Source organism: Harpegnathos saltator, unplaced genomic scaffold, assembly GCF_003227715.2.
Source record: "Harpegnathos saltator strain DR-91 unplaced genomic scaffold, Hsal_v8.6 scaffold514, whole genome shotgun sequence".
Taxonomy (NCBI): Eukaryota; Metazoa; Arthropoda; class Insecta; order Hymenoptera; family Formicidae; genus Harpegnathos; species Harpegnathos saltator.
In genome coordinates, this window is record NW_020230332.1 from 557,415 (window position 1) to 570,000 (window position 12,586).

Here is a 12,586-nt window from a genome sequence, read left to right on the forward strand (position 1 = left end):
CTCTTCTTGTTCGATTAGTCTATTTATTTACAAGAACCTTACCAGAGGAGACCAAGGAGCAATTCTTTAAATTAATCGGAACGTTATATAAGCTACGTTATTTCTCGACCAAATTTTCCGCGCCAAGGAAAGCGCCAATTCCAAATTGGTAACCAAAGATCCGCTATGAGGAAACAGCAAGATCGTTTCAAGGCGTACCAGAGCAAAATTCCGTCCTTGACTTTCTCGTAGAGTGTCTTCCCCTCGGCGTCGATCGGCAGCAGGTGCTTCAGGTCAGGGTCGTGCGACAGATTGGTGTTGATCCAGTCGCTGAACGCCAATTGTTCCTCGAGCCTGACGGAGTGCGTGGTGCCCTCGCTGGACGCTTCGGAGATGCCGCCCAGGGTCTCGAGGTTCTCCTTCTTCGAGACGACCTGCTTGAACGTGGAGCCGAGTTCGTTGGCCTTCAGCTCCTTGCAGAGCTTCTCGAACTCCTCGAACGAGAGCCGACCTTTGTGCTCCAGCTGCTGCTTGTCGTCGTACTCCTCGATCATCTGGCGCACCTTGTAGCCCGGCATCTTGAAGCCGCACACGTCCAACGCGTTACGCAGCTCGGTGACGTTGATGAAGCCGTCTCCATTCGCGTCGATCTGTCGGCCGAGAAGAAAGGAAAAAGCGTCAAGCATTGCCGTCGCTGAATATGTCATACGTCGTGAGACGCGCGCGCAAAGCCGAGTACGCAAAAGTCCACGGACGTCCACGGATTTGCAAGGGAGCCAACGGATTTCTTTCGCAATTCCCGAACTAAATGGAGCAAAAGACCGAGCAGACACGCGCACGAAGTAATTCTTGCGGCGCTCCGCTCCGAGAATACATTCGTCACAGAGCGGAGCGGATTATCGGAGACAAATTGTTAGATCGAGCCAGTCTGGTCACGATTGTACAGCTTTCTAGGTTTTTAATAAAAAGGGATCATTCTCAAGGTCCTCCTGAATTTAATTTTTCTTATTTATTCATTCATATACTGTACAGTTTCCTAGGTTTTCGATAAAAAAAGATAAATTCTCAAGATCCTCCTGAACTTGAATTTAATTTTTCTTATTTATTCATTCGTATTGTACAGCTTGCTAGGCTTTTAATAGAAAAAAAAAATAATTCTCAAGGTCCTCCTGAACTTGAATTCAATTTTTCTTATTTATTCATTCATACCGTACAGTTTCCTAGGCTTTTAATAAAATAGATAATTCTCAAGGTCCTCCTGAACTTGAATTTAATTTTTCTTTTTATTCATTCATATCACGAGGTTAAGTACCCCCCTCCCCCCATTGATGTACTTATAAAGTAAACTTTAATTTCACTTCACTTTGACGACCGACGACGACGACGACGTGTCGTGTCGATACGATTCGCGCGGGTCGCGGTTCTCGTTTCTCTTTCTCACGACCCGACGTCGATTGCGAATATAACTGACGCGTGATTCAAGGATTCTTTCCGGGGCTACTTCCTTGCCGCGCGGCCGGGCTTGAGTAACGATCCACGTCGGCCGAATGATAAGCCGGAGTCAAACTTGCGCCATCGAGCACCCTCAGCGGCGGGGCGTCGCCGCGGGGAGCCATTACGGTAGAGCTCGCGCGCTTCCGTCGCGCAGGAGCACGTCCATTAGAGAAGACGAATGATCACATGCGTGCGGATAATAAAATGCAATTAATTTAATGATCAGGACGCGCGCGCGCGGTAACGAGCATTAACAAGTTTCGTAAGGCACCGCGATAATCAAGGGATAACGCTGCTTGGAGCCGAACGGACGTGAGAAGAAGCCTACCGCATTAACCGACACGGCCCGCTCTATTGTGCGGTTATTTCTTTGTTTCTTCAGTGCGCCGGTGGATGTACGGCGGCGACGGCGGCGGATGTCGCGCTTCAACGTAATCGCTCTTGCTCTTACAGGCGGCGAGTGCGAGCGAAGGCGGGGAAATCCGAAATCGAGAATACCCCCGCGCTTTGCTCTCTCACCGGTCATTCACCGGCACGACGTACATGTCTTTACTCTTTTGCGGCACGCAGCAAAGTTGCAAGAAGCGCGCGGCGTCGACGGAAACGACCGGGAGGAAATCGTACCCCTCCTCGTCGCGGTCAGATTTCGCTGCCGTTACGTCGGTTCCTGCTGAAAATTCTGTCTGCTTGTTTTATTTTGCCCACTGCCGTCGTGTCTCAGATATTTCTCGAAAATTCGCCACTTCCGTGATACTTCCCCGAGGTTGCACCCGACGTGCCCGTCCCGGCCAATAAACGCGTCCCGGCTGAGCCGTCGTAAATCCTTAGCTCGGCCGTCGGGATTCTTTCGGCTCTTCGTCGAAAGGCTGCTTGCTCTCGCTAGGCAAACACGTCGCGTTGGTCCGTGCGATTTTAGCGCACACGAGCGCTATCTATAATATAGTCTACAAATAAGATACCCGGGGGCTTTCTCCCGGAAAGTATCGCAGTTGGAGAGAAATTGTAAGCTCCGATCGCGGCAAAGACCGATCTCCGGGTTTTACAGTCGAGTCTCGTATACGTCGATTTCGAGAACATCCCCCGGAAACAAAGCACGCCAAAGCAAAGTCCCGAGATTACCCTTTACATCTTGACGGTACTTAAAAGTACCGCTTTATATATAAATGCTCGTACGTTTTAGAGCTTTATCCGTCTTATCCTACATTCTTGTCGATGCTTGTATATATATATATATATATTAATTTAATAATTTTGAAATTTCCAAAGGTCGATAAGTTAACAAAAGTTAGGGCACTGTTATAGTAATATATTCTTGATAGCAAGTAAGGTTAAGAAAAAGTCTAATACTATTTTTTCTTTCGACGAATAGTTAGCGAGATATCGTAAGTTAAATGTTGAAAAAGTTACCAAGTTTTCCTTAAATATTTCAAAAAATATTAGGCAAATAAAAAACGTTTCAGACAAAAGTTGTTGAAATTAATCGATAGAAAAAGAAGATACAATAAAAAATTGGGCCTTCTATTTTCAAAAATTAAGTTGACCTTCAACTGACCTTGCAAATGACCTCCAAATAAAAAACTGATAATGCCATTCTCTTTCCCCTTCGAAATCATGGAGAACGCGTTTTAACTTTCTTTAGGGGCTATCTTTCATAGTTTTCGAGTACTTTTTTACCTGTTACGTTTGAAATTTAGCACCCTGTATGTATATATATATATATATATATATATATAAGCACCAGCTTAAAATTTAATCATTAAATTCTTCCAAAATTTATTTTCCCATTCCTTACGTTTGTAATACGCCAAAAGCTATTTAATTACACAACAATTTAATAAGAAGGTATTAGGTAAATTGATTCGGAATATTAAGGTTAAAGCGGCTCGTTCTCTTCACTCGAGGATTTTACATCGCGATTTACGCGCTCGCGCAGCCGTCCCGTAAGGAAGTTGCGATGTTGCGTAAGAAACGCAGCCACGAGACCAACACGAGGCGCGACTCCGGCGTCGCGTCGCGAGAGACAATCCGACGTGCGTGCGGAAGAAATCCGGGCCGCGGGAAAAATTCCGCTAGGATCCGCGAGCGTATCCAGACGGCGCCCGTAGACGTCGCAGTTTCTCGCGGAAACAATAGGCGTACATACGGTAACGACGCGGCCGCGAACGACGGCGGGAACGGCCACGTGTGCGAGGAGGCTTCTCGGAAGACCGCAGCATCGGGGTCAATCGGCAGTTCCTTATACCCATTCCCGACAAGTGCCCTCGCGAAGCGGCTGATTAACATTTCGTTCCCGACGAACTTCTCGCGAGCCGTTCCGACGTGAAACTCGTCCTCGCGCTCGAGGAGAGCGCGCGCGCGCGCGGGGGGGCCCGGAGATTTATGCGAGTCGCGATTTATGCGAGAATATCTGCGAGCGTGAATCAGGCCCGTGTGCGTTTACTCATGCGAAACCACGCAAGCCAACTCGCCGTTCGGCTTGGTTAACCCTTAAAGGCTACCATGGATGAAATTTCATCCCACGCGAATTTGCGATCTTATTAAAAAATCCAACCACAATGGCGATACTAATTTCATAGGTATTTCTTTACACTATCAGTGGCGACAATATCGTGATAAAACAAATCAATCCTCACATATACTTTGCTGTGAAAAGTTGGCTCAGGCTGATATTTGACGGTAGCCTCGAAGGGTCTCGGAGAGCGAGAAGGCGACTACTAATCGAGCGCTTTTCCCGCTTCTCTCTCAGCCTCGATAAAGAATTGCCCCAATTTTGCTCATCGAGTTTCGGCGCCTCGAAGCAGCTCCAAATTTTGAGACGATGGAAAATTGACGATGCGTAAATTAACGAGAGGATTCTCCTGTCTTTGATCATTTGTACGAGCTGCATTGTACAATTTGTTGATGCAAAAAAGATGCTATATTCTATTTTATTTACGCGAAACGTGCCAGTTGCCGCGATGAGGATTGATCAGCGAGTCGCGGGAGGAGATGAGGGAAGAGATTCGATCGCAAGAAGAAGAATCGACGAATTATTTTCTCAGATATCGAGATATCACGAGAGGAGAACGGCGGTCTTTATTGACCGTGGCTCTCTCTCTCTCTCTCTCTCTCTCTCTCTCTCGATTAATGCAATTTAATTCCATTTTACGGCGCACGTATCGACTGTCCTTGACGGCGCGTCGTGTGACAAGGTTTCACAGCGAGCGCATCTAATTAGTCGGGAGGATTCGTATTACAACAGAGCGCGCCAGCTCTCTCTCTCTGCTCCGGCAACGAAAATTCCCTGTACAAACGAGCCCTCCCGCCCTCCTCCGTCGGTATTCCCCCGGGTCTTTGGCTTTTCTCGGACCAAAAGTTCCTTGGTTAACGTCGCTGAGTTAACGCCCTGAGCAAAGAGACTTTATCGAGACTATCGTCTTTCTCTCTCCCTCTCTCTCTCTCTCTCTCGCTCGCTCGCTCGCTCGCTCGCTCCCGTGCCAGTGGCGGAGCGTGCCGCGAGGAAACCCGAGAAAATGGAAGCTGAGTGCACTCACTAACTTAAATAGCTGTTCGAAATCCTGAAAGTACTCCTCCACGACGTCCCACCGTTTCAACTTAAAAATTTCCATGTCGGCGGCGGACAGAGGCGGGCGGGTTCCTGGCTCGCGGAAAAAGCGCTCAGGCTCGCGCGACACGCAGAAACAGACTGGCCATGTCACGATAGCTTATCGGCCTTATCGATCGCACGATAACGTGGAAATGGGATGTAAGTGAAAAAAATCGCACGCGCGCGCGCGCGCGACATCCCTAGAAGCAGGTCGAGTGGCTCGAGTGGCACTGCGATGCGACCTATGCATTTGGGAACAACGAGGACTTATCGCGCGTCCTCGTCGAGAAATCGGCAGAAGAGATCGTCGCAGAGTCCTGGAATAAGATCCGCGAGCCGCTGCCCCTCACGCGGGGATTTTCCGAGTCACGTACGAGCGGACGACGCGAAATTCGAGGGCCCGACGTCGAGCCGCAGGTGAGTCGACGAGGAGGAGAGGAGCGTGTCATCGCGCGTCACGCGCGACGCCATCGTCTCCAGCGTCGACTTTAACCGGATCAGACGTCACCGGTTACGCAAAAAGACACGTCGAGCCGTGATTCACACGCGGTGCTTCTCGCGAGTCCACTGGACTCTGTCTGTATCGGGAGCGAGATAATAAAATAATCCCTCGCGTGCCGCAGCGTGACGATCGTCGGACGATAAGACAGAAGCGTCGAGGAAGTCCTGCGTGATGCGTCTTCGCGAAGGTAGTCGGTGATCCGGCTCGATAGCGTGCCTATCGATGATTTCATAATAGCGCGACCGAGATAAGATATACGGTGGCAGTCGGAAATGTTATATCTAAAAGCTAAAAGCGCCTTTCCTCTCTCTCTCTCTCTCTCTCTCTCTCTCTCTCTCTCTCTCTCTCTCTCTCTCTCTCTATCGCATGGTAATAACATTGTGTCGATGGTGCTCCACACGGCGCATAATGTCGGCAGATACGCGGTTATCCGACTTTTACGTATGCTTATCGTGCTGCACGGGCTCCCGATACACGAGTCGAGTACATAACCAAATATTTATTTTGCTTCCTTGTGCTACACGGTATGTTACACGGCTTGCGCCGGCGTTATTTCGTTCGCGCCATTTTGCCCGCCACCTTCGCGCTTGACGGCCCCACTCGAACGACGCGAGTGTTTTTCTCTCCCTTGTCTCGTTCGCGTCGACGTTAACGACCACCTTTCGTCCTTTCTCCGATGAAATCGTCCTACACCGCGTTGAGAAACGAGGTGAAGAGAGACGGAGAGAGAGAGAGAGAGAGAGAGAGAGAGAGAACGCGCAAAACGCGAGGAAATGCGCGCGAGCTGCTTCCTTTAACGCGGTTCTTCCGCGCATGCATAACGGACATGCCACGACTGTAAGAGCGGCGGAAAAGAGAGCGAGAGAGAGAGAGAGAGAGAGAGAGAGAGAGAGAGAGAGAGAGAGAGAGAGAGAGAGAGAGAGAGAGAGAGAGAGAGAGAGAGAGAGTCCGACGAGAGCCGAACGTTTCCTGTCGTCGGCGTTTCCCACGTGAAAAGAAAAGAAGAGACGTACGAGCTCGCTTCGCGATGGAAATCCGCGGCGATTTGCCGACGCATCGACGGGGAACACGCGCGGCGGTTGGAATCCGGGGAACAGACAGCGAACTTACGTGCGCTGAGGATTTTCATCGATTGATCAAAAGAACCGACAATTTGTTTTCGATTAATCAATGTCCTACGGTGATTTTATTTTTACACCGCTAATCGATGTTCGATGATTTTTTCTCAACATCGGCAACCGGTTTTTATCTTTTTTTTTTCTTTTTTAATAGATAGGATTTTTGTAACAGGGAGGAGTTTTTGCAATTACCGTCTCTCAGATAAACGGTGAGCGAAAATCGCGAACGTTGTTCGCTCGGAAATTACGTCGCAACGTATGCGAGCAATGGCACAAAGGCGAATTGTCGCCTTTCGCGATGTCGTCGTCGGACGGACGTCGACGAAAAATCTGACAGGTGAGTAACACTAAAGTGTGTTACGAAAAAACGTCGACGACGTGATATCACAATGTGCGTTTTTCGCCGAGTTTTTCGCATGTACATCGTGTCTCAGTTGGAAAATAGAGAAGAAACTAAATAACAATGCGGCTCACACACACACACACACACATACACGTCAGTCGCTCGCGTGGGAAAAACAACGATGGGGCCGGACGGGCGTGTACTTGGCGCGCTTGTAAATTTCTGCCGCTCGACGCGATTCGACGCTCCGGCAGTGCTCCGATCGCGATTCGTGATTTCCGTTATCGAGCGATAACGCGTTTCAGTTTTCCCGGCGATCCCCGGGCGCACCGGTTGTTGTATGGGCGTTCTCTGCAGGTTCCACTGGCACCTGGCATTGTGCACCTGCCGCCTGCGGGACGGCGCGGGAGCTGCGGGCCGCGTTTCTGTAACGCATACGAGAACGGGACGGCGACTGCTCCGATTGTTCCCTCCGAAGGCGCGCCTCCGAAGAGAGATGTACGACGAAAATAATCGGAGAGTCCGTCGATATGCGAGGCAGCGAGAACATCTCCGAGAACTCGACGATGACCGGAAGGAAGCGTGATCGCCACGCAGGTTTCCGACGTCACGTTGATAGGCGCGGTTTTAGGAAGACGACTTATCGTATCCTGCGTCCGTCGAACACAAAAATAACCACTGATACCGCGGGGGGAAATTGCGTGTCATCTCCTCGTGCGCAGAAATCGACGGCGGGAATCACGCGGAATCCACTCTCGCGTCGCTCCACGCTTTGCTTGAGTCGACTAACGAGAAACGCGTTTCGACCGCAGGAAGCAGGATCGCGCGACTCTAACAAGTAAACCTCGGGGAACCTCGGGTCACACGCCGATTTGCTTTTTGCAATTTTTTTTTTAGTTAGTTTTAACGTCAAAATATAAAGAAATTTGTTATATCATTTTTAGCTTAAATTAATTTTCTCAAAATTTCTCAAGTTTTCTGTTCATTTCTTATTCCAGATTTTGACGTTAAAATGAAGTTGTTTGTTGGATAGTGAGCCAAAAGAGTGACCCAACGTCGAATGTAAAACCGAACACTTTTTCAACAATGACGTCAGCCATATTAGATCCGCCATTTTGAATTTTGCAAAAATTCTGATTCGTAATCGGCGACACGTGTGTGTGTGTGTGTGTGTGTGTGTGTGTGCAAGTCTCAACAAATCAGATATATATATATATTTTTTTAAGAAATATTGTTTTAAATATATATAAAATAGTGCACTTGTGCAAGACTCGAAAAATTTCGAGAGAATTGAAAAATTAATTTAAGCTAAAAATCCACCACAGATTTCTTCATGTTTTGACATAAAAAATAACTATAAAAAATCGGCAACAAATCGGCGTCTGACGTTCCCCGAGATTTATACTCGTAAGGAGCAGACAGACATTCTGTCCGCCTTCGAGCGCCTGGCTCGCCCTCACTGTCGCGTTAATTCAAGCGAGCCTTCGTCTCTCCGCGCGGATTCCCAGATGTCCGTGTTTGCTCGGATTTGAATTTACAGTCGGGCGCTTTCGCGCCGAATGTTCGCAAGTTACATCGAGAGCGTAAGTAGTACCGCGCAGAGTCGCACAGAGAGAAGTGAGTTTGGCTGAACAAAGCAGTCTTCTGCCGAAACATCAACGACAATCGGGGACATTTCGAGGAGATACACCGGAATTCTGCTCAAGTTGACAACTTCGACCGAATCCTGACAAGTTCCGCCGGAACTTCCGTATCGTCGATCATATTTCAGCGGGAAATGTTTTCTCGCTCGGCCAAGTATCTCCCTCACCGGCGAAAGATCTTCCGTGCGTTATCCGGTTCAAGTGACAAATGCAGACTCGGGTGCACCACGCGAGGCGAATTTCAAGCGACTACTACGTCAATACGCGAAATACTCGGAAGTCGTCTTCGTGCGTTCGACATATCTGCACGGGGATCTCCCCGCTTATCCACGAACTCGCGCGAAGCGCGAGGCAAACCGGGAGGACACGCCGCGCCGCACGCGACCATTCACTTTGCATTCGATCGCGCGCTTCTCGCACATTTCTCTTTTACCCGCAGCCCGATGAGAGTAAATACGCAACACCGAGTACACTCGTTGCCTACTTTCGGGCTGTTTGTATAATGCCTCACTTGTGCACGAACTCTCGAATCGCGAGCGTCGCGCGCGTTCGATTTACATTCGAGAGAGTGCCGAAACGCCGATCCTTTCTCCCTCGCGTGTCGACGCGGCTTATCGACCGCACAACGCGGCCGCCGGCTCTCGCGTTCTCCTCCTTCGTAATCCTTCTCCGTGATCCCGAGAGTAGAGAACTTAATGGAACCTCCAACAAGGGCCTGATTATTTTTCCCTAACATTAATCAGGCCCTAGAAATAGAAAGACAAGAACCCTGCGAGATAATCGTGTGACAAATCGTTTAACGGATCCTTATATAAGGCAACATTAACAGAGCCTTGCAAGGAATATTTTTTCATTATCGCTTGAGTAAAAATATTTATTCTTTTCGTTCCAAGAAAATTAGACTGTAATTTCTTGATTGCTTTGTAACTGTTTGTTAGTTATACAACGAGACTTTTTTTATTTTAGAAATATAGCATATTTTACAATAAAATATAGCATTCTTTACGCATAAAAATCCTGCTACCGCTTTCATCGAAGTTTGCTGCATTTCAAAACGAAGGCGATACTAGAAAAATCCTCGGAAGAGACTAATGAATATGGCAACCAATAAAACTAATAAAATTTGTTTTTAATTGCGGTATAATTAAAGAATCAGATACAGAGCGTACCTACTAAAACAATACTAAACTATGACACAATTTTATTACGACACGCTTCAGATCTTATTAATTTTCTATAACAAAACTCGATCCAAAGCGTCCTTAAAAGATCCTTATATTTCATGAGGACGACCCTGTAACAATTTTTTGCCCGGGATGTAATTCGCGACCGGTCGATCGCCCCAGACGCATTTCTCTCTTCCTCTTCCTCCCCCGCGCGAGACGATAATCAACGCGATCCTCGTCTTCGGATCGCCAAGTTGCGATCTTCCCTCCTTCTTTTTTATCGCTTGATGATCGCGAATCGAATATTCGGCAAAGGATAGCGAGACAGCGGATCGTAGCGGACACCCTGTAGAAGCGAGAGAACATTGTCGGGGTCAGACTTTTCTCTGTCGTTCTCCCTCTCCCCCCCCCTCTCTCTCTCTCTCCCTCGCTTTTATCCTGAGAACTGGTTTCGCCCGGCATCGCATTGCACACCACGTGTCCCCTTCTCCCCGCCCCTCCGCCGCTGCGTGCCGCGCGTCCTTCCGCGGAAATCGCGATTGAATTACCAGCCGCGCCACGGGAAAGGTGTGCCAAAGCGACCGGTAGTGTTGGCACTCGCGGGCGCGTTAATAGACAATCTCGATTAGGGCGAGTGCCCACGTTCATTATGTGCCCCCGGTGAAACGAGTTATAACATTGGCCTTAATGTGTCGTAATAACACACCGTGCGCTTCTTGCGCGCATCGCTCGGGCGCGGACGACGACTTGATCGCGTGAGCGCGCGCGCGCGCGCGCGCGCAGCGAAGATAAAGATACGCGATAAAAGGCGAGCTTGCCGTGCGGAAAACGCACGCGAACGAGAGCACACTTTCGGCGGAGCGTCTTCGCGGGGGATTTCCCTCGAAATCCACCGCGACGGAGATTCGCCGCGAGCGGCGATCGCGGCAGATAAACCTTAAAGAGAAACCTTAATCGTAATTCAACAGGACGACCTTTGAGCTAATGGCTTCGATGACGGAAGCGATCGCTCGCTTCGAAGAGGCGAGAGCGAGCACCGTTAGCGGTGCAATTAAATTTCTCATTAGCGTAATTGAGTTTTGTCCGGGGCACTTTGCCGGGTGGGACAAATTCGCTCGTGAGAGATTTCCGCGCGCACGGAGGGAAATCCGTTCGGTTCGCATTGAAGCAATTTGCCGGCGCGATATATGAACGCGATCCAGCGATCCCGCCGGGAAATGCCGGGATTCTGTTTAAGCGGAAATCTTGATGACATTCCGCCGGAGTTCTGACCACCGCAAGCCGGACTTTCCGCGTCGCCGCGTTCGTATTTCAGGAGAAAATTCTTTCACTTAACTTAAACGTCTCCTCCGCGCAGGAGGAGGAGGAGAGCTTCTGCTCATGTCAGCTGTTAGTTATCTCGACCGGCCTTCGATGCGGCTCAATGCTCAGACTAATATTTTCAGTCATCTCAGGTAACTGAGATAATTTTTCGTCGGCGGCATCTCGTCCTGCTCGGTCGAGGAGATTTTTCCCCGTTCTAAGGAAATCGTTTTCTCCCTTCAACGATTGAAAATTATCGCACGCTGCTGCACGATCGTACACAATTTCCCGCCGGGCGGTGAAACAATGTTGTCGTTGGCGAGGTGCGTTCATGAGGCGCCAGATAAAATCAATAAGTTTGCTTACGTCTTCTTAAGCGTGGCCGTTTCCGAGTGCGAGCCGAACGACCGTGACGAGTAAATGCAATTTTCCGCGAACGCACGGCTGCTATGCGATTTTCTCGCTCTTCCAAGGCAACCGCATCGCTACGTCATCCGAAGATGCCTCCTACGTGTGTAGGATTGGATTCGAGAGAGGAACGTTACCACATCGTGACGGGCAAACTGATGGACGGTAAAATTGAGATATTTCTCCGTCTGCGCGAATCGACTCCATCTCCGCGCCGCAAGCATGTTTCCAGATTTCGTCGGCTCGATGTAACAAGTGGAGAAAGGAACACGGACGTGAATTTACTTGTTTACCTATCGGAAGTCAGAAATGTTTATTGACTCTGAAGATTTCGCGGCGAATGTCACTCGTGGGCTGGAGTTACGTTTGCGTCGACACAATGGCTACTACTGTTTTGCAACTGTTGTGTAAAATTCGTGAATCTGAGCGGTGCATGCTCTTTGGATTTGGTTACATTAAAATTAACATTAAGTCAAATTTCAATTTCAATTAATTTAAATTAAGTTGAATTCAAATTTAACTAAATTTACGCCAATTAGTTTCACGAATTTCGCAACAGCTGCGAAGCGGCTTTCTCTGCTGAATGCAATTATTGGCTGTCGCGTTGATATCCCCAAAATAATTGCTTCGGGTTTTATTCAGAACTCGATTAAACTTCATTTAGCCCGAATCAACAATGAATACGTAACGCTTCCTGTTTGCCGTTATGTTCGTTAAACACGTTTGTTAATCAATTGTTATAACTCCCTCCTTCAGTTAACCGCATGTTCAACCGGCTGCAATTGGCCTCGCTTTATCCGCAAGTCAATCGGAAATATACCCGGTGAAATCATAGTACATAGACGATCGACGCGTTAAACGACGGCTAATATCAATGTCACATCGCCGGCTGGAATCGCCAAGGTGGGAAAAGAAATGACGCGACTCGTCGACCTAGACACACCTCGGCGGAATCCGCGCGATCCGTATCGTTGACGGAATTTCGAGCTCGGAATCGGAAGAAGAATGCGAGGCCTGTCGAGGGGTCGAGAGCAATTACTCCTCC

At 48.7% G+C, this 12,586-nt stretch overlaps 1 protein-coding gene across 1 annotated transcript in view; it reads right to left on the minus strand.

Moving 5' to 3' along the window:
- Fim (plastin-2 fimbrin) overlaps positions 1-12,586 on the minus strand; it is a 43,295-nt gene that overhangs the window by 4,774 nt on the left and 25,935 nt on the right. Inside the window, exon 2 of the mRNA XM_011137743.3 lies at positions 199-629. Within this exon, the coding sequence (XP_011136045.1) occupies positions 199-629 (431 nt within the window). The remainder of the gene's footprint in view (positions 1-198; positions 630-12,586) is intronic.